General features: G+C 56.4%; 1 protein-coding gene across 1 annotated transcript in view; it reads left to right on the top strand.

The window, feature by feature from the left end:
- Positions 1 to 19,404, top strand: part of PTPN5 (protein tyrosine phosphatase non-receptor type 5) — a 42,240-nt gene that overhangs the window by 14,124 nt on the left and 8,712 nt on the right. The window contains exons 4-8 of the mRNA XM_046685498.1: positions 14,527 to 14,720; positions 15,220 to 15,327; positions 15,562 to 15,639; positions 16,137 to 16,378; positions 17,608 to 17,797. Coding sequence (XP_046541454.1) covers positions 14,527 to 14,720; positions 15,220 to 15,327; positions 15,562 to 15,639; positions 16,137 to 16,378; positions 17,608 to 17,797 — 812 coding nt within the window. The remainder of the gene's footprint in view (positions 1 to 14,526; positions 14,721 to 15,219; positions 15,328 to 15,561; positions 15,640 to 16,136; positions 16,379 to 17,607; positions 17,798 to 19,404) is intronic.

Genomic DNA, 19,404 nt, shown 5'->3' on the forward strand with positions numbered 1-19,404 from the left:
CAAGCAGACACCCTCCCCTCCCCCCTTCCCGTTCTCTCCCCTTTTCCCAAGCCCTCGGTTACAACAGCCCCCCATACCGTGGCAGGCACTGGGTTATAGCCGGGTGCCTTCTCCACTCCATGTGCATGCACACGCGTTTCCTCCTCCCTCCTGCACACACTCTTTTTCACATGGCCACCCTCTTCTTCTCTTGCACTCCCCCTTCCTTGCTCACTTACTTGCTCACAGTCACCCAAACACATTTAGACATTCACACTTGTACTCCCGGCTCTGCTGTGTGTAGGTGTTCACATTTGCAAGAAACCAGGCAGCCCTGCTGATGCTGGGACCTCCGCTCCTTCCCGCCGGCACCAGTGCGGGCCTGGCCTGGGACCGTCAGCTTCCTTGGGGTTCAGGGCAGAGGAAGGAGATAGATCAGCAACAGTAGGTGCTGTGATGACCGACATCGCCAAGTGATGCTCACAGCCTCTCCAGCGGGCACACTGATGGCCAGGCCTGCCCCCAGTGTTTGCGGGGACTGAGGCCAGACTGCAAATGAGGCCCCTAGGAGTGCACCGCCCCCTCCCAGCCCTCACTGCAGGGGCCCCTGTACGCATGCGTTTGGGCACGTCAGTCTGCGCGTCCAAGAACCACTCTCCAATAGCTGCTCCTTGGCCACCCCTCAAACCTAAAGACACCCAAGCAGAAGGCTGTGTCCACCCTCAGAAGGGTGTACCTGCACCCATGCAGGTTTCAGGCCGTTTGGGCAGGGAGTGCTGGGGTCCTAGTAGCCAGCTCATGGTCTGGAAAGGGGACAGTGTGGGCAAATCTCCTGGGCCCTGTGGACTTCTCACCCCATGGGGAGTGGCATGGCCAGAGGAGAGGGAGCACAGCGCCTAGGTCTAAGGACAGCCCTGCACTTGGGAACCAGGTGCTTCCACGGTCCTCCCACAGCCAGCAACTGGCTGAGCCATGGCAGTCCCCGCCACCCTGAGGTTTGAGTGTGTCGTAATGAGCTGGGTCTCTGCAAGGTTGTAGGTAGACCCTGAAGACCTGAGCAGGCCATTGCCATTTGGTGGGAACAGCTGGCCTCTCGGGCCAGTGGCTCTGCTCCCCACTCCGCACCTAAGTTCCGGTGCCTTGGAGGCTACCCTGTGCCCCACTCAGCCGCAGTATCGTCATGGTATCAAGTGGGGGAACAAGTTGTAGGTCTCAGCAAGAGGCCATTGCCCGCTCTGGGTGACCCTTTATAAACCACGGGGGAGGCTGGCACGAGGAAACCTTTGTTATCCTGATCCTGCAGCGACTGCCCTGTCCACCAGGGCAGGGCGGCTCATAGCTTTCACAGCTGCCTGCCGCAACACGGATAAGGTCTTGGACCAGGAGCCAGCAGGGGCCAATCGACAAGGCAGCCTGACCCTTTTATCAATTCGACAAACTTTTATTGAGCATCCTGTCTGTGCCCAGTGCTGTGCCAGGCACTGGAGATACAGTGAAGAGCGAGACAGACCTGGCCCTGCTCTTGCTGGGGGCAGAGCACCAGGGAAGCGTGCAGCAATACTGTAACCTTGGGGCCGGCCCGTGGCCGAGGGTTAAGTTCGTGCAATCTGCTTCAGCGGCCCAGGGTTTTGCCGGTTCGGATCTTGGGCACAGACGTGGCACCGCTCATCAGGCCATGCTGAGGCAGCGTCCCACATGCCAGAACCAGAAAGACCCACAACTAGAATATATGACTGACTATCTTCTGGGGGGCTTTGGGGAAAAGAAGGGAAAAAAAAAGATTGGCAACAGATGTTAGTTCAGGTGCCAACCTTAAAAAAAATAATAATAATGTGACCTTATCTTGGGGGGTTAGAGAAGGCTTCCTGGAAGAAGTGGCCTTTAAACTGTGACCTGCAGGGTGAGGAGGGCCCTGGTTCATGTCTTTAGGAACCAGCTATCGAAGCACTTTAAGGAATAGGTTAACTTCCTAATGGGCCTTGTCCCCCATCTACTAACACTTTTTCTCCCAAAGCCCCCCAGTCTGATGCCTAGTGCTGGTTCAGACTAGTCTGGGAGCAGGTGCAGGAGCCCAGGTAGACAAATGGAGAGTAGACAGACCTGGATATGGTGTTATGGCTGAGATGTCACTTGTGCCTGTCAACTCTTAGTACCTTAGGTTTGACTTTTATTTCTTTGTTTAGTTGATGGTTCTGTTTTCATTCAAAATTTTTAATGCATTTAGGGATGTTTATTGTGGCCAATGGTACAGCGAATTGTCTTTGACTTGAGTCTTCAGAATGAAAATTAAAGAAAAACAAAACACCATGTTGGATGTGCTAAGCATCCTAATTGGATAGCATTCTGTAATGGTACCATTGTATTGAGAAGAGAAGGACCAACCCAAGTACTCACTGATGAGCGATGGTGGAGATTAACTATTCTCAAACACCAGGACAGATATGGAGGCAGGAGCCCATCTAGCTGGGTCTTGGGGTGTTGTGAGGAGGCAGACAGACCTGGGTTCAAATCCCAGCTCTGCCACTGACCAGCACCATGACCTCACGTAAGTTATCTGAGAGCTTTGAGCTCCAAATTCTTCACTCTAAAACGAGGGTGGGAATATGATAAGATCATCAGAGAGATTGTGTGATGATTAACTGAGTTGATGCGTGTAAAGTGCTTGCTACACAGTGCTCCATAAGTAGCAGCTAATAATGATGGTGATGACTTATCCCAGGGTATGGAGTGTGAACAGAGAGCCTGTGCATGTTCCCAGGACCCAGGCATCGAGTCCCAGGCCAGCCCTTCACAGTGGAGTGCACAGTATAGCTCTGTGGATCTTTCTTGACTCCTCTGCACAGGCCTGGACCTCACAGAGCCAGCACAGACGCACACAGGCGTCTTCTCTACTTGCAAAGTCAGGTGGGAAGAGGTGCCAGAGCTGCAAGGGGCACAGTCACCTGTCCTCCTTCCCCAGGATAGGACTAGTTCTGATATTCTAGGGAGTTAGCTGGATGTATGATGAGACCAGAGAGCTTTGTAACTGGAAGAAAGGCCATCTGGTCCAGTCCCCTGCCTCCACACAGGTCGATGCTAACACCCTTTCAGACAAAAAGGCATCCACTGTATTCCTAAGGTATGCAGTGACAGATGCTGTCACGTTTCTCCTTGCCTGGCCCGGGAGCTAACCACCGCCTCTTAGAAAGTTCTTTATACCTTAAAAATAATCTCATCCTTCCATTTAGGCTCATTTCTTCTTTCCAAGTCCCATCGTCTGTTTGGTTACCTATTGCCGCCTAACAAACTGTCTCAGAACTTAGTGGCTTTAAACAACCACCATTTTACTTACTCCTGATTCAGAGGGTCACGCAGGGCTCAGCTGGGTGGTTGTTCTGTTCATGTGGCATTAGCTGGGCTCACTTACTCAGCTACCGTCACCTGGTGCTGGGCTGGGATGGAAGGTCCAAGAAAGCTTTTCTTCATGAACACTGTGTGACTTCCGGGAGGTGGGGTGACTAGGGCGCCTTGGAGGCTGTCTGCCATACTGCTCACAGATTGAATCCTTGACGTGTGAAGAGGTGTGGGCTCAGGATCTGCCTAGATGGAGGACGATCTATGGGGGAAAAACCACCCACAGAGAAGGAAAAAAACAGCAGGAAACATGTCAAAAGGAAATCAGTGCCTTTCTCAGTGGCCTTATGGGATGGATGGGATTATGGATGATTGGGTTTTATTGATGCTTTTATAAGGTTTTTTCTCTCATATTTTCTAAAATCATTAAAAAAAGGATTGGCCATCCCAAAATATTGATTAATCCTTGCCAGGCGAGAGTGGTAGCTGAGAGGAGTGAGGGCCCTCTGGGGTGACTCCTCCCCTTCAGGTTGAGTTGCTCAGCCTGGCAGGCCCAGAATCGGGGGCTGACCCAACCCGGGGGATCTTAGTGGGGGCTGGGTAATCCTACAGGAGCATCTTCGGAGACAGTCACCAAGCCCTGGAGTCTCCCTCCATGCAGAAAGCCAACAAGATGACTCCGATGTCGTGTTGGTGAAGCAGCTCAGAGAAGAGGATTCTCGGGCTTCAGCCAAGACCATGAACCTCTCCCCCGTCGGGGGGTGTTGATTCCCAGGCAGCCGGGGCCTGTCCTGGCTAGGAGGAGCAGTTCCTCTCCCGCCAGCCCTCCCAGGTCCAGGACACAGAACAGGAGGAAGGGCCCTCGGCTCTTGTTGATTCTTTCCCATTGGACCTTGACCCAACTTCCACCTCCGTGGTTCTGTTTCGTGCTTCCTGGGGGAGGAGTAATGACTGCTTTTAGGTTGGAGAGTGGTCGATCCTACTCCTGCTGCATGGCCCCTTTATCTGCAGTGGTCTACACAAGGCCCCTCTCTGGTTTTATGCACTTACTTATTCTGTGTTGCCTCCCACCGCCACGCCCCTTCCCCCCATAGCTAATGTGTTCACCGTGACTTTTTGTTTCTTTCTCTGTGCTCCTGCAGAATGGGTGGCAATATTTTGTGTGCATAGATTTTTAATTTGTGTCTGTTGTGTTGTGTTAGATCTCGTTCTTTTCACTCGGCGCGCTGTTTCTGAGATCCTTCCTTGGTGCCGTGTGTGCTCTGATCCTTTGCTCCTGAGGGCTGCATAGGACTCCCCAGCGGGTCCCTGGACAGCTGACTGCTGCCCCAAGGGATGGGCACACAGATTCCTCCTGCCCCACCAGGGAGAGCGAGAGCACAGGAGGGAACCTCGGCCCACATGCCCCCTGAGGGACTGTGTGAGGATTTTTTTGAGCAGAACCACTGGGTTCCAGACTTCTACTTCCCAGACTGGTTCTAGCAGAGGACCTGGAAGAAGCTGGAACAGAGAACCAGGAGGCTGGTGGTGTGGACGGAGGCTGATGAGATAAGCAGAGATAAGGCTGGGCCTTCATTGTTGGCCATAACAAGGATTTTGGTCTTTTTCCTGAGAACAAGGGGAAGTCGTCGAATTCAATTAAAGCAGAGGCTGAGATTTGTTTTTAACAACTGGGAGCAGTGGGTCTTTAGTGCTGGAAGGGCCCTTCAAGATGGCTAGTTGCGCTCTTTGAATTTACAGAAGGTCTCTGAGGCCCACGGGGGCACTTAGATGCCCAGAGCCACACAGCCTGCAGAGGCAGAGGCAGGACTGCCCCTGGGCCTCTCGACGCTTTGCCAGCATTGTGAGCCTCCCCATGGCAGAGGGCTGTCTGAGGGTGGCAGCCCGGCGGTTTGGGGTTTGCTGTCCTGGGGGTCTCACTTGGCTCTTGCTCCACTTCCTATCATCTGGACTTCCTTAGACTTCTGAGGGCACTGACCAGGACCCACGGAAGAACCCCAAGCCAGGACCCAGGCTTTTGCTGCCATGGGGCTCAGGCCTCGGCCCTTCACAGACCCCCCAGGCAGCCCCCAGGAAACTTCTCACGCTGGCCTAATGAGCAAGAACAGAACGAGAGGGTTAAACACACACGTGCCGATCCTGGTCCTGCCTCTTACTCTCTGGATTTCAGTTTCCTGCTCTGTGAAATGGGAGGGTGGACCAAGATGCTCTCTCGAGTCTGTCCCTTCCTCCCTATGCATTCATGTTTAAGTGTCAGGCACCTGGCACCTCAAGTCCCCATCGCCGGGGGGCCTCTCTGTCGGTTCTTTCAGTTCTCGGTGTGGGCAGCTGGGGGGGGCTGCACCCTCAGAGTTTCACCGACCCTTTTCACCCTTGTACTTCTGGCCCCGCTCTGGAGAGGCACAGAGAACTGAGCCTTTGTTTGCAGGAACAAAGCTGTTTGTAGTTTCAGACAGAACCATTGTGTTATATCCCATCCAAGGGTACTCGAGTCATGTTGTGTTTTGAAAGCTTGTTAGCATTCTGGATTTAATTAACTGGCAGAGACAAAGCTGCCCCACTTCTGCCACCCCCAGTCCATGCCCACCCCATCCAGTGACCCCGGTTGCCAGCCAGCAGCCTCAAAGCCCCTGCCCATGTGGGGCAGGGCACCCGTTGTCCCTCTGGGGCCTCACCTGGCCGATGAAAGGGGGAGTCCTTATTGCAGCCTCTTCCTCACACTCCCCTCCCTTCCTGTCTCCCCTTCTCTCTCAATTCTGCCACTAGCGTTCACCGAGTGCCGGCCCCAGACTAAGCACTTTGCACGTTCGACCTTATGGTACCCTCAGAATCCCACAGGCAAGTCTTAGTGTCTCTGTTGTCCAGCGATGGGAGTAAGTCACTTACCCGAGGTCACAGAAGTAGTAAATGGCAAAGTTGGGCCCCAAACCTAAGTCTGTGTGACTCCAGAGCTTTTGCTGAGAGCCATTACCAAAAGCCGCCTCCCTGGAAACAAGGCCACTGGTGGGGACAGGAAGACCTGCAGTATGGACTTGCAGCGTCAGATCCTGGGGATATTTCTTGTTACTTGGAAGTCTTGTTAACTTGGAGAGCATCCGCTCACCGAGAGCATCTGCACAGGGGTCCCGTCTTGCCTCTTGTGTGCCCCCTTCCCTGGCCCAGCCTCTCAAGTGGCCACAAACAGCGTTCAGCAGCCCCTGCCCCCAGCCTCCCCCTCTCCAGACTAAGCACCAGACACCCTTGGTCCCAAGACCTCTTCGCCTCATCTTCATCCCAATCCTGCTTTTCTCGGCCAACCCCTCCCCGCCCCCCAGCAGAGCCCCCCATACCAGGGTGTGACAGACTATGCCAAGGGGAGAAGGCCTGTCCCCTCCATTCTGGGAGGGGCTGAAGCGCCTTGTCAGGCTGACTTCCCCTGACAGGGAGGGAGAAGCAGCAGCGGAGGCCCTGCCTGGGGCAGACAGCACAGTCTGGTTGGGAAAACAGATGCTGAGGGGCCTGCCCAGTGGCATAGTGGTTAAGTTTGTGTGCTCTGCTTTGACGGCCCAGGGTTCGCAGGTTCGGATCTCGGGCACGGACCTACACACTGCTTATCAAGCCATGCTGTGGCACTGTCCTGAATACGAAATAGAGGAAGGCTGGCACAGATGTTAGCTCAGGGACAATCTTCCTCACCAAGAAAAAAAAGATGCTGGAGCCTAGCTGCCTGGGTCCGAGTCCAGAGGTTGTTAGCCCAAACCGCAGACCCTCAGGCCTGCCCCTTGTGTCGCTCTGAGAACCATGTCTCCAGCTTGAAGAGTCACTGGAGAGTTCTGGAGTGTTCTCCATAGGGCAGGAGGGAGAATAGTACAGCCACACGCCCCCGCTTCTTGGCACAGCTCCCTCACCTTGCTTGAGGTGAGTTCCCAGAACGTCGATTTTAAACGCAGCACCCGGAAGTCCTATACAGATGACTTTTGACCATCCGCTCAGGCTAAGGTGCAGGTGCCCTCCGGCCTCACCAGCCCACGTGCTGAGTGTGGCGCTGACAGCTTGATTCAGCATTCGCGCGTCCGGAGCCCCCACTGCGTCTGACACACGCACTCTCACGTCCTCGCGCTCTCTGCTCTCTGGCTCTCTCCTCTCTGCACCAGACAGCCTCAGGACAGCCAGATTTTTTTATGTGGCTGCTGCAGGTCTCAGAGCAGGTCTCCTGAGAGATGCAGCAGAAGCTACGTGGACTTTTCTCACCTCGACGTCACACGGCAGCACTTGCCTCATTCCTGTCGTTAAGGCCGTCACCCAGTTTGAGGGGAGGGGCATAGACTCCCCCGGTTGATGGGAGGGCAGTGGGAGGGCTGTTGAAGGGCTCGCGGACACCTCTGGAGACCACCATGGGAATCCACTTACAGGAGGTACACAGCTTGCCCAACGCGTGTAGCTAAGAAATGGTGAGCACTCACGTTCTGTTCCAGAATCCTCTTATGCCACAATTGGTTTCCTTTTCCCCTGCCCTCCTGCCTGCCTGGGGAATGCATGGATGAACAGGACCAGGCCCTGCCCGCAGCCAGCTTACCTGCCAAGAGGCCTCAAGCACTGACTCGCTGCCAAGCCAGGTCCTTGCCGTCTCACTGCCTCCTTCCGGGGATCTGCCAGCCTCGTTGCTCACACTCAGCAGGACCGATGAGGCAGAGGGGTTGTGGGGAGCCAGTGCAGATTCCCAGAGCCCCACACCCACCATCAGCCTTTGCCCAGAGGGGCTGGAAGTGTTTTCCATCAGGACTGTTAGCACACCGCTCCCAGGAGTCCTGCTGGTCAGCGTCAGGATGGAGACACACGACAGCCCGAGGGATGGAGCAGGCGTGCGGGACGTGTTTGCCAGGTGAAAACATCATTCTGGGGAATCTTCTCTCCTCGCATCACACCCCTTCTGACTCCTAGTCTGCCTGCTACACATCCGCCGAAAAGGTCGCAGAAAACGGGGGCCGCTGAAGCAGTGGGGACAGAGACCACAGCAGTGCCAGGCTCGCCCTCTCAGGGCCCGGCACAGCGCTGAGGAGTGACGATCGTGATGGCAAATGTGGCTGGTCGGGCCTCTTCCTTCTAGATTCTTCCACCCCCTCTCAGTGTGCCCCTGGCAGCTCATCCTTTGGTTCTGCATTTGGGGCCTACCCAAGCAAAACTTCAAAATAGGCCCGGTCAGCCTGCCCCACCCCTGTGGGTTTCCAGATCTTTCTGTGGAATAGCAGGAAGGTCTGGGACTATGAAGGCCCACAGGCCTGGGTTCCATTCCCAGTTCTGCCACTTCTTGGTCCTGTGACCCTGATCAAGTCACTGAACTTCTCTGTGCCTCCGTGGCTCCACGTGTGAAATGTGGACAATAATGTCAACCCACAGCGTGGTTGTGGGTATTGAGTCTCATAGGGCTTGTGATGTGCCTGGCTCAGAGCTGGCAGAGCAGGAGCAGAATGCAGGGCGAGCCTTCCCTGTGGTCAACCCTCCACAGGTGGGAGCTGGTAGAAAACTGCTCGGGTTTTGCCCGTCATCCCTCCCACACGCCCCTCCATCCCCGTGACGAGGAGGAGCCATAATCCCATAAACAAGGGTCCAAGTCTGATGGCAGGGTTTCAGATGCAGCAATGGGCTGTGGAGCCCGGCCCCATCTCCCAGATGGACGAGGCCATATTTCTGAGGCATTGAGGGGCGGGAGAGCTGGACATTTCTCACAGATGCTGTGGTGTTGAGAGGAGAAGACTTGAGTGAGTTTCATCTCGTGTTTGGGTTAACAGAATGGGCTCTGGAGACACACTGCCTGGGTTCTAGTCTTAGCTTTCCCATCCATTAGCCAACCGTGGCTGAGTGACTTGACTTCCCTGTGCCTCAGTTTCTTCATCTGTGAAATGAGTGAGAGCAGCACCTACTTCTAGGATTGTTGTAGGGACTAAAGATGTTAATATATGTGATGCACGTACAGCAGCCCGGCACGTGGTGAGCTCTCAGTATGTATTGGCTGATGGCGGCATGGTAGCAGCTGACATCCTGGCTCTGCCATTGGCTGGCTGTTGACCTTGGGCAAGCCACCTCCCCTCTCTGGGCCTTGGTTTCCCCATCTGAGAATTTAGCAGGCTAGACCAGATGCCCCTCAGGGCCTGTCAGGCTCTGACCGTCTGCGGTTCTAGAAGCCCAGGCAGGACTGAATGTAATGTTCTTTTGGTCAGGGCCCCCTGTGACTATGTGGGCATGGCTGGGAGGTCACTCCTGGCCGTGTTTGGGAAGGGAAGAAAAGCTGAATGGGCCAGAACCTCCCTTGTCATGTAAACAGGAACAGGCTGAGCCAGCCTTCCGCTCCAGTTCCAGTGGGCTGGCAGCCTGGGAGCTCCAAGAATGAGTCACTGACAGGAGCAGCCACGGGTTCTGGAGCTCAGGCGGCCCCAGCCCCAAGGCACACGGTAGCTGCAGTCTGCTGGTGGGATTCAGGCGCTAGGTGACAGAAGAGGGATCGTGGTGCTTCCACACGCCCCTGGGAAAATCTGCAGGCCAGTTGTCTGCAGGCCTTACTCAGGTCGCTGGAGCTTTGGCCTGGGATACTGAGCTCCTGCCTTCCGGTACTCCCTCCCTCCATGTCGTAGAGCCTTTGAGGAGCCATCAGCCAGGAATCAGGCACAAAATCTGCACCACCGCCACCCCTGTGCAGTGGGTTGGAGTTCAAGGTTCCCCACATGCAGGGACCCCTCCCCCTTCTCTCCCTCCCTCCCAGGCTCTCCCCATTCTCCTGCTTTCGCTGCCGTAACCCTTTCCTGAGAAGCAGTATGGCAAAATGAAAAGACCACCTGGTGTCGGGAAGCCCCGGGTTCAAATTCCTGGTCTGTACGCACTTGGGCAAGCCACTTAACCTCACTAAGCCTTGACTTCTGTATCTGGAAAATCTCCTTCACCCTGTGCAAGAGGCGAGCCCACGAGGAGCCCGACGTGCGGTCACCACCAGCAGCCACCTCTGAGTCAGGGTTTCATGCGTGGCAGAGCAGCCACCTCGCTGTGAACTATTGGAAAGCCAGCCCTTGACACAAGCAGCCGCCTCTCACCCACAAAGCTGGGCCGGAGATGAGAATGTCTGCCTCCCAGGGCCGCCGAGGGAAGCGGATGACCTGCGTGCGCAGAAGAGCTTGGGCCTGCACAGGGCCTGCGGGCGAGGTGGCATCACCGTTCCCGGAACATGCCAGCGAGTGGAAGGGTAAGCGGGACAAGCAGAAGAGCTGACGTCATCTCTAGGAGCAGGACCGGAGGACAGAAGGACAAGGGCCCGGGACCACAGTGGTCCGCGCATGCAGGGACTGTTTTCAGCGTAGCCCACTGCTTGGCTAAGTACATGAGTGGTGCTCAGTAAATGTGTGTGGGACTCACCCATGAGTGAGCAGAGACTAGAGCCAGCCCAGTGCTCCACCTCCCCCTTCCACCACTTTCCGTCACAGACCTCAGCTCCCCACCCTGCCTCAGATCAGGGGTTCTTAACCTGAGGTCCATGGATCCCCTCCAAAATGATATGCGGAATGTAGTGTGTGTTCAAGAATGTGTCTTCCTGAGTAAAGAAATGTTAGATTTCTGCCCAGAAAAGCTTTTCAGTACACCCTGCTCTGAAGGGTAGGCACCTGCCAGGCGCCCCGTGAATTCCTGTCAGTCGGAGTCATCCGGCCCCCAGGGCTGCCAGGTACCCTGTGGATTTAAAAATAAAAACAAAAAAACAGCCTCCACCTCTGTCTCTGAGATGTGCATACAGGGCCCTGCCAGCCTGCGGTTTTCCTTCCACGCCCACGAGGCGCGAGGCAGTTAACCTGCCATCCTTCGTTCACAGGAGCGATGATCCCACATCATCGGGCAGCCTGGTTCTGAGTGGCTGTCCGCTGCTGGGTGCGTCTCACAGAACCACACGCGCTCTCTCAGTCTCTTGTGACCCCCCATGTGACATAGATGTGACAGGTGGGAGTCAGGGCCCCGGAACCAAGAATGTTAACTAGGCCTCATGGTATCTGAACTCAGAATAGTCATCTCTTTTTTAAAATATTTTTTCTCACTACAAATATATATGTGTATGTATGTATAAAATATATTTATTTGTATAGGTATGTGTTTATTGGAGGAAATTTAGAATATATGAATAATGGAAAAAAATCACTTTTAATCTCACCCTCCTCCAAAGAACTGTTGTCATTACCTGGCTTCTGTTCTTCCCATCTACCGTATCCGACATTTATTGAGTGCTTCCTGTGTGCCCGGTGTTCGCTCGGCTGCACGCCGGACAAGCAGTGTTGGTGCTAACCTCCCGGCACACATCAGGTGCTCTCCACCTTTGTATATGCACAGTTGTACTGTCTTCATTTTTAAGGCCCAGAGAGCATACTGCCTTGCCTTTCTCGCTCCGTACCATCGAAATTTCTTGCCGTGTCATTAAATATTCGTCTCCAGAGTCGTCTGTGACGGCGGTGGGAGCTTTCATTGCAGCAGCCTCCGTGCTTCTCACCCTGGGGGTCGTGTACCCCTGAGGACAGCCCCCTCAGGCTAACTGTAGCACATTTTCCTAAAGCATCAATTAGATTGGAGGCTTTGGGAGGGGGAAAAGAATATTACTTTAATATCAAAACAACTACAGATATACCATCGACTAGAATTTTAAGGAGCGCCCACGAATTTTAAAACGAAGCAGCCAAGTCCAAGGTCATGTGAGCTGGCTGTTATTCCCCAAAGACCCGCGTCCCCTCTCCTCGGAGGACGGCAGAAGCATCTGAGAAGCACTGCGTTCTAGCACGAGCCCCTCTTCTTACAGATGAGGAAACTGAGACCCAGCGAGGAGGGGTTGCCCTCAGTCCCTGTGCATGCTTTGCAGAGCCGAGCCGGGCGGCCCCGGGCCCAGAGCCCTTCCCCATCCGTGTTTGGCATCACGCACAGACTGCTTTGTCCGAGGGTGTGGGTAGAGGCCTTGCCACTTGAGCAGTCAGCCCTCTGCTTCTGAATAGTGGAAACTCTTGACTTCCTACAGGCTCCAGCTCCTAGCAGCAGCTTTTCCTTCTTCACCTTTCTGGCCGGCATCTGAGCTGGCTGCTCACGTGGTAGGAACTGTGCCTCCATGGGCAGAGGTGGGTGCCTTAGGCTCCTCCGGTGCTTGGAATTTTCGCTTACAGCACTGTGTTGTGCACATGTGTTCCCTCGTCGCTTTACACCTTTGTGATTGTTATGATTCTAATATGACATTTATTGAGTACCTGCTAGATGCCAGGTACCCTGCTGGGTGTTTTGTCTCCAGTGTCTCCAGTCTTCATCACCGCTGTTCCAAGAATGTGTTATTACCCCCATGTGTCTGTTAAGAAAACTGAGTAAAAGCTTATCACTTCCCCGTCATCATTCGCTCCTTTAGGGACTATTTGTTGCAGACTCACTTGCCAGGACTTGTGCTAGATGCCGCGGACAATCCTGATGAGCAAATCTGATTGCGCTCCTGCCCTCGATAGAACGTACAGACCGGTGAGGGAGGGAGACGGTGTTCAACAAGAATTTCACAAGCCGTAGTGAGTGTAACGTAACCCAGAGCCCGTCCAGCTGCCTCTGTTTGAACCCACCTCGACCGCTTATTAGCTAGGGGACCTTGGGCAGCCCTCTGAACCCCTTGGCACCGCATCTTCCTCTTGTGTAAAATGAGGGTAATTGTCCCAGCTTCGTGGGGTACTATGGCTGAATTAACCCATGTGAAGCCTCAAGGCTGGGCCTTGCCCATCCGGGTGTCTCGCTGCTGCTGGTGTATGAAGGAGAGGTGGGGGTGCTAGGCGTATGTGACAGGGGAGGACCCACTTCAGGAGACCTCGGACAGAGTGCTACAGGCTGGGTAGGAGTTAACTTAACTAAGGGAGCGGGGCAGGGGGCTGCAGGGATGTTCCCTGCAGAGGGAAGAGCATGTGCGATGCACGGGGGATGGGCCCAGCTGAGGAATCCAGGAGTGCGGCTGGGACCCAGCAGGTGGGGAGCCGTCCAGTCCAGGGTCAGCGTCTGGGAAGGAGGAGCCTGTGGTGGAGCTACAGCTGTCTCCAGGACCTGGGCTCTTTGTACTGTTGATCCAAGCCCCGAGAGGTGCTTGCAGAATATTTGTCCTATGAGCGAGCAGGCCGCTAGGTTGGCCTCACGTGGGCTTGGCTGTGGGTGTTCCAGTGTCACCCAAGCAGAAAAGGAGACCATTGTCCCTTATACACGGTGATGTGTGGACAGTCCTGTCCCCACTCACACTGTACACAGCCGTTTTTCAGGTCCCTCTCTTCTTGGCAGTAGACTGATCCATGTGCATTTAGATGGGAGGTTCCAGCATCCAGGACTCACCAGGGTGGCTGCTGCCAGCATCCCCACACTACAGCCGGGGCCTCAGATCTGAGCCAGCGGTGCTCCGACATTTATAGTAGTGGAATAATCCTGTCTTGAAATCATCTTAGAGGAAACCCAGTATGTGGAATGGGAATGGGCAGAGGGACCCAGCACACCTGGTAAGACCTGGTACACCTGAGAACATGCTAGAGCTCCATAAAGCACAGTTAGAAACCCAAGGGTTGAGCCCAAACCCCATTTTCCAGGTGTGGAAACTGAGGCCCAGAGAGGGGGAGACTCTCCGAAGGTCACACAACTAGAGACAGACCCAGAACTGGATCCCAAACATTTGGTATCAATCTTGCCACACCAAGATTGTCCTCCTCACCACCCTGACCGCCCCACTCTGCTCAGTGGGGAAGGGGTGCGTGGCTGTGACCTTGTCAAGTGTCCAGCCTCCAGGCCCAGTCAGGACACAGACCATGAGAGAGAAAAATCCAGAGGGCAGCGTGGGTGGGCTGTGCAGGGTCACGGCCTGGTTATGCTGTGTCTTTCTCTCTCTCTCTCTCTTTTAATTGAGTTTGAGGTGGTGGTTTTTTGTTTCCTTAAGAAATGGGAAAGAATGAAGCTGCGTAAACACGACGATGTTAACTCCCCGAAAAGCCTCCTGCCATTTTAACTCTGTTACTGGAGAAATAAAAGAGAAATAATTTGTCCACCCACACTGAGCTCTTTCTGACGAAGGTAGGTGAACACTGCTTTGCTGATCGAGGGTGACTGCGGAAAGTGGAGCCGCGCTGACTGCTCCTGGCTCCAGGAGCCCCAGCAGCCCGGGAGGAGGCCCGCCCGGTCGGTCGGCAGGCCCGAGTCATGGGCCCGCGTGTCCACCCTCCACAGGTCTCCCCGAGCCGGGAGTGATGGAGGCGCTGGACCAGGCCGAGGGGCTCACCGACTCAGAGAGAGAGATGCCGCCGCCCCCACCTCCTTCACCGCCCTCAGAGCCAGCTCAGGAGCCGCCACCTCAAGGCGCCGGGAGCCACTCCCTCACTGTCAGGAGCAGCCTGTGCCTGTTGGCTGCCTCTCAGGTCCTGGTAAGGACACCACAGGCCTCACAGGGCCTGGAGAGGGGGCCGGTGGAGGGACAGCCCTCCACTTCCTCCCAACATGGCCGCCTGGGGACACGGAGGGATGAGGGGCCTCCCTGGTGTCCTTCAGTGACGCCCAGCCCACGGGCTGCTGTGAGGAGGAGGCTGGAGTTCTGAGCTACAGCCTCAATAGTAGCCTCTCCCAGCCCCCCTCCCCAGCCCCAGAAGCAGGAACAGGGGTCTCTCTGAGGACTTCCTGTCTCTGGAGGCATCTCTGGGAGCCCTCCCCTTTCCTGTATGGACCCGGGAGGTCCCCTCTGGGAAGGGCTTTCTCTTGGCTCCCTTTGGTCGAGCCCTGAGGCCTCCTCTGGACACACAGTAGCTGGGCCCTTCCCTCAGCTGCTCAGTCTGGACCTTAGGGTGCCAGGCTGGAGTGAGCTCTGAGGGGGTATATGGGAGGCAGGAGCCCAGGCACCAAACTCAGCCGGCCACCCCGCCACCCCAGCTTGCCTGCGGGATGCTCTGGCTCAGTGGCTACAGCCCCCTCTGGTCGCAGAACGCCACAGACCTCCTCTCCTCCTTGCTGGCGCTCCTGGAACAGCTGGGACCCACGGTGAGTCAGCTCGCAGAGCCCCGGGGCAGGAGGGAGTGGTTGGGGCCTCCAGTCCCACCGGCCCCCACATGGGGCTCCTCTGAGTTCAGAAGATGTTTCCAGGCCCCTGCAGCGCTTCTCCCTGCCCCCACACAGACCTGGTCCAAAGTTTTCAGGGCTCGGTTTTGTCCTTGTTGAAACAGATGAGAACTAGGTCCCCACCGCCACCCTGACTGTTTGTCTGATGTCCCCCAGGCCTGGCTGGGCATTGGGACCTGGGACCTCCCCAGTCTGCTGCTAGTCTCTCTGACCGTGGTCCTTGTCACTACCCTGGTAAGGCACCTCCTGACCCCACCTCAGGGCTTCCCTCCTCTGACCCTGAGGCCTGGTCCCCACCTGCTCCCCTCTGACCTACAGGCTAGACGTTCTGGGTGGGGCCAAGGATGGGGTATCTGTCTCCTTCTCCACGTGGGCCCAGCCTGGGGGGAGAGGCACCTGCCTTCTCAAAATTGGTTTGCAGTGTTCTAGAATGGGGAAGGGGCTGAGGCAGGGAGAAGACTGGAGTGGGAAACCCACACCCCAGCAAGGAGACCTCGGTCCACAAGAAACTGAATCCACCAGGGTCAGGGAGGGTGGGGGCGGGGAGGACAAGGTGGGGCATGGAGCCTCCTCGCATCCAGGTGAGGGGCAGTGCCGTGCAGACAGCTCCCCAGGGAGCAGAGCTGCTCTGGACACATGGAGGGGCAGGGGGCTCAATCCCATGGGCACCCGGTCACCCAGGGGGCAGCCGGCATGGTCCCAGGTCCATGAAGCCATATGCCCCCAACTAGGTGTGGCACCTCCTGAGGGCTCCCCCAGAGCCTTCTGCCCCGCTGCCCCCCGAGGACAGGCGCCAGTCGGTGAGCCGCCAGCCCTCCTTCACTTACTCGGAGTGGATGGAAGAGAAGGTCGAGGATGACTTCCTGGACCTGGACCCTGTCCCCGAGACTCCTGTGTTTGACTGCACGATGGACATCAAGCCTGAGGCCGACCCCGCCTCACTGACCGTCAAGTCCATGGGTCTGCAGGAGAGGTGGGAGGGGTGGGGGAGGGGTGGGCTCCACGGGCCCTGGGGCTCCCAGCTCCTGATCAGAAGGGCAGATGCCTGAGTCTGACACCCAGTGCCCAGGACAGAGCGGAGTGGATCTCATAGTCAGTCAGTGCAGACACATGTTCTCCAGGTCTGATTCATGTAGAGCAGAATGCCCCAAGGTGAATGCTAAGAAATACTGTCACTGCTCATGAGCACATAGGCTTACACAGGTATACACATGTGCACACTCTCACGTACACTCCTGTGCTCAAGTAAGCTTGGGTAGGTTTCTTTACTGCAGGACTTGTCAGAGCCTTTAACATGTTTGAGTTCATGGTAAATCAGCATGGGGTAGTGTGTGGCATTCCTCAAAGTCACTCAATCACAGACCCTGACTTCGTAGAGTGTCTCATAGTGTTCCTCAGAGCACTCTCTGGGAGGTGTCCACAGCCTCTTTTCAGAGCCTCGATGGATAAGCCAGATCACCCCAGGTTTGACTTGCCCTCATGATGTCATGGAAAGAGCGCTCGATGAGGAGTCAGGAAACCTACCTTTTTGTTTCAGCTCTGCCACCCCCTTACTGCGTGAGCTTGGGCAATTCTTGTCTCCTCTCTGGGACTCAGTTTCCCTTCCTATGTGATGAGGGCCCTTCCCGTCCTGTGCCTTAGAATACTGAACACAGTAGAGTTTGTCCAGTGTAGCCGTCCTTGCTGCCACTCTGCTGCCCCTGGGGCTTGCTCTCTCCCTGATGGCCAAGGGTCCTGGCCTTTCCTGGATAAGATGTCCTTGACTCACTGGCAGCCTCATCCCCGATGGCCAGGCCCCAGGACCGTCATGCAGGGGCCGAGCCCGGCATGTCTGCTCTAGGCAGGTGCCCTCTCTGTGAGCTTCCCAGGGCCACAGGGCCTGGAACTGCCCCCAGCAGTGACAGAGGAGAGCCCGGGGAGGGCTGCGTTGAATTGTGTGGGATGGAACCTTTGTAACTGGGGTCCCGGCCCCCACTCCTTTAGCTGCTCTGCTGCAGGAGGCAGGAGACAAGGTCAGGCCCAAGCCTGGGCTCTGAGACTTGTGCTCCTTGTGGCAGGGCTGCTGGCACACCCACTCCCCCTTGGAGAGCGCCACCCCCCATTCCCGGCCCTGACCGCTCCCTCCCTCGCCTGCCCGTTCCAAGGCCCCCAGCTGATGCCCTCCCAGCCCCTGATCCTCATCCCCCTTCCCGGTCCTTCCAGGAGGGGCTCCAACGTCTCCCTGACCCTGGACATGTGCACCCCGGGCTGCAATGAGGAGGGCTTCGGCTACCTCATGTCCCCACGCGAGGAGTCAGCCCGCGAGTACCTGCTCAGCGCCTCCCGTGTCCTCCAGGCCGAGGAGCTGCACGAAAAGGCCCTGGACCCCTTCCTGCTGCAGGCGGAGTTCTTTGTGAGTCTCCCTGGCCTGCTGCCCCATGCTAGGCCGGCCCTTCTGCTCATGTCGATCTCCCACGTGGCCAAGTGGCAGAGCGGGGTGCCCAGAACTCAGCATCTGAGAGCTTGACGTCATCTCCTTATCAGCTCGCCCACTGTCATGGGCAAGCTGCTTCCCCTCTGAGTCTCAGTTTCCTCACCTGGAAAATGGGGATAAAATTGATAGGGGTGTTGCAAGGATTAGAGAGATCAATAATGTGTGCAAATTGCCCGTCTGGGTGGTCGGTGTGCAGTGGCATTCCCCGTCCTTACTGCCCAGTGCTGTGCTTGGGAGCCCCAGAAGCCTTCTCTTCTGGCAGCCCCGTTTCCCACTCTCGTCCCCCCTGACATCGCCACGCACTGTTCGTCCTCCTTTGAAATCCCCCCGCCTAGCTCAGTCTCGAGCTCACAGTGATCCTGATCGCCTGCCCTGCAGACCTCTGCAGCAGCCTCCAGCTGCCTCCTGGTGGACTTTGAGGGGCCCAGTACATAACACCCCTGCTTTACCTGCCTGAGCACACAGCCGAGACCTCGGAGACCACAATGTGGCCTTTCTGTTTGTTGGTAACGGCCGGGTTTGAAATGAGGCTTAGGGGTGTAGCCATAGTGAGCTTCCTAATGCCGCCCCAGAATTGACTAGCTTTGCACCCGCCCCATGCGGTGCTGGCACATCGCGGGCCCTGTCCCATGGGCGCCCCTATAATTCCTTCTTGGAAGGAGGGCCCCGGAGGAGGAGGAAGGCAGGAGCTGGGGCCCAAATGCTGATGTCTCAATCAAACGCACTGAGCAGGGAACTCGCCCACCTCTGTGGGCAGGAATGGGTGAGAGGCCATGAGCACTTGGGGAGAGCCCCTCCTGGGAGCAGCCAGAGGGATGGGGAGCCAACGGGCCTCCCTCACAGCTCCCCTCTCCCCAGGCTGCCCTGCTCCCCACCTGGCCCGGACAGCTCTCCCTTGGAGAAGACCTCCATGCCCCTCTGACCCACTGCTCCCAATTCTCCAGAACTCGGCACCGCCTCCCCTAGCCGAGTTGGGCCAGCCCCAGCCCCCCTTCCAGCCCTGTGCACCCCCAGCCCTGCAGGGACTGTCCACTTCAACGGGACCAGGCCCCCTGTCCCTCTACTCACGTCATCCCCCACCCTGGATGCTCCTGGAAAGCCGTCCTCGACTAGCACAGCCTCAGCTCCCTCTCCAAGTCCCCACTGCTGTCACCTCCCCGTGAAGGAAGGGCTCGCGTCCTCGCTGTGCCCTGTGCAGAAGGGCCTGCCGATGGCACCCAGAGAGAAAGGAGCGTGGTCTGCACGCACACTCCACGGGCTTTTTGCACGTGTTTTTTATTTTTTTGATTCTCACAACAGCCCTAGAAGGTGTGTGTCTGATGCTCATTTACAAAGCCCAAGCTTAGTGCATCCAAAACCAGCAAACACTGTGGAGGTGGATGTGGCCGGGCGGTCAGCTGTGGGCCAGGTGGAAGGGAGTGAGAGGGAGAGGCGCTGGGGAGTCGTCCCCCAGGATGCAGGAGCTGGGGCTGGAGGTGGACCTGACAGGGCGCAAGGATCTGGGGAACTGAAGAGCGGTGGGGCCA

This window comes from Equus quagga, chromosome 14, assembly GCF_021613505.1.
Source record: "Equus quagga isolate Etosha38 chromosome 14, UCLA_HA_Equagga_1.0, whole genome shotgun sequence".
In the NCBI taxonomy this organism is placed as follows: domain Eukaryota; kingdom Metazoa; phylum Chordata; class Mammalia; order Perissodactyla; family Equidae; genus Equus; species Equus quagga.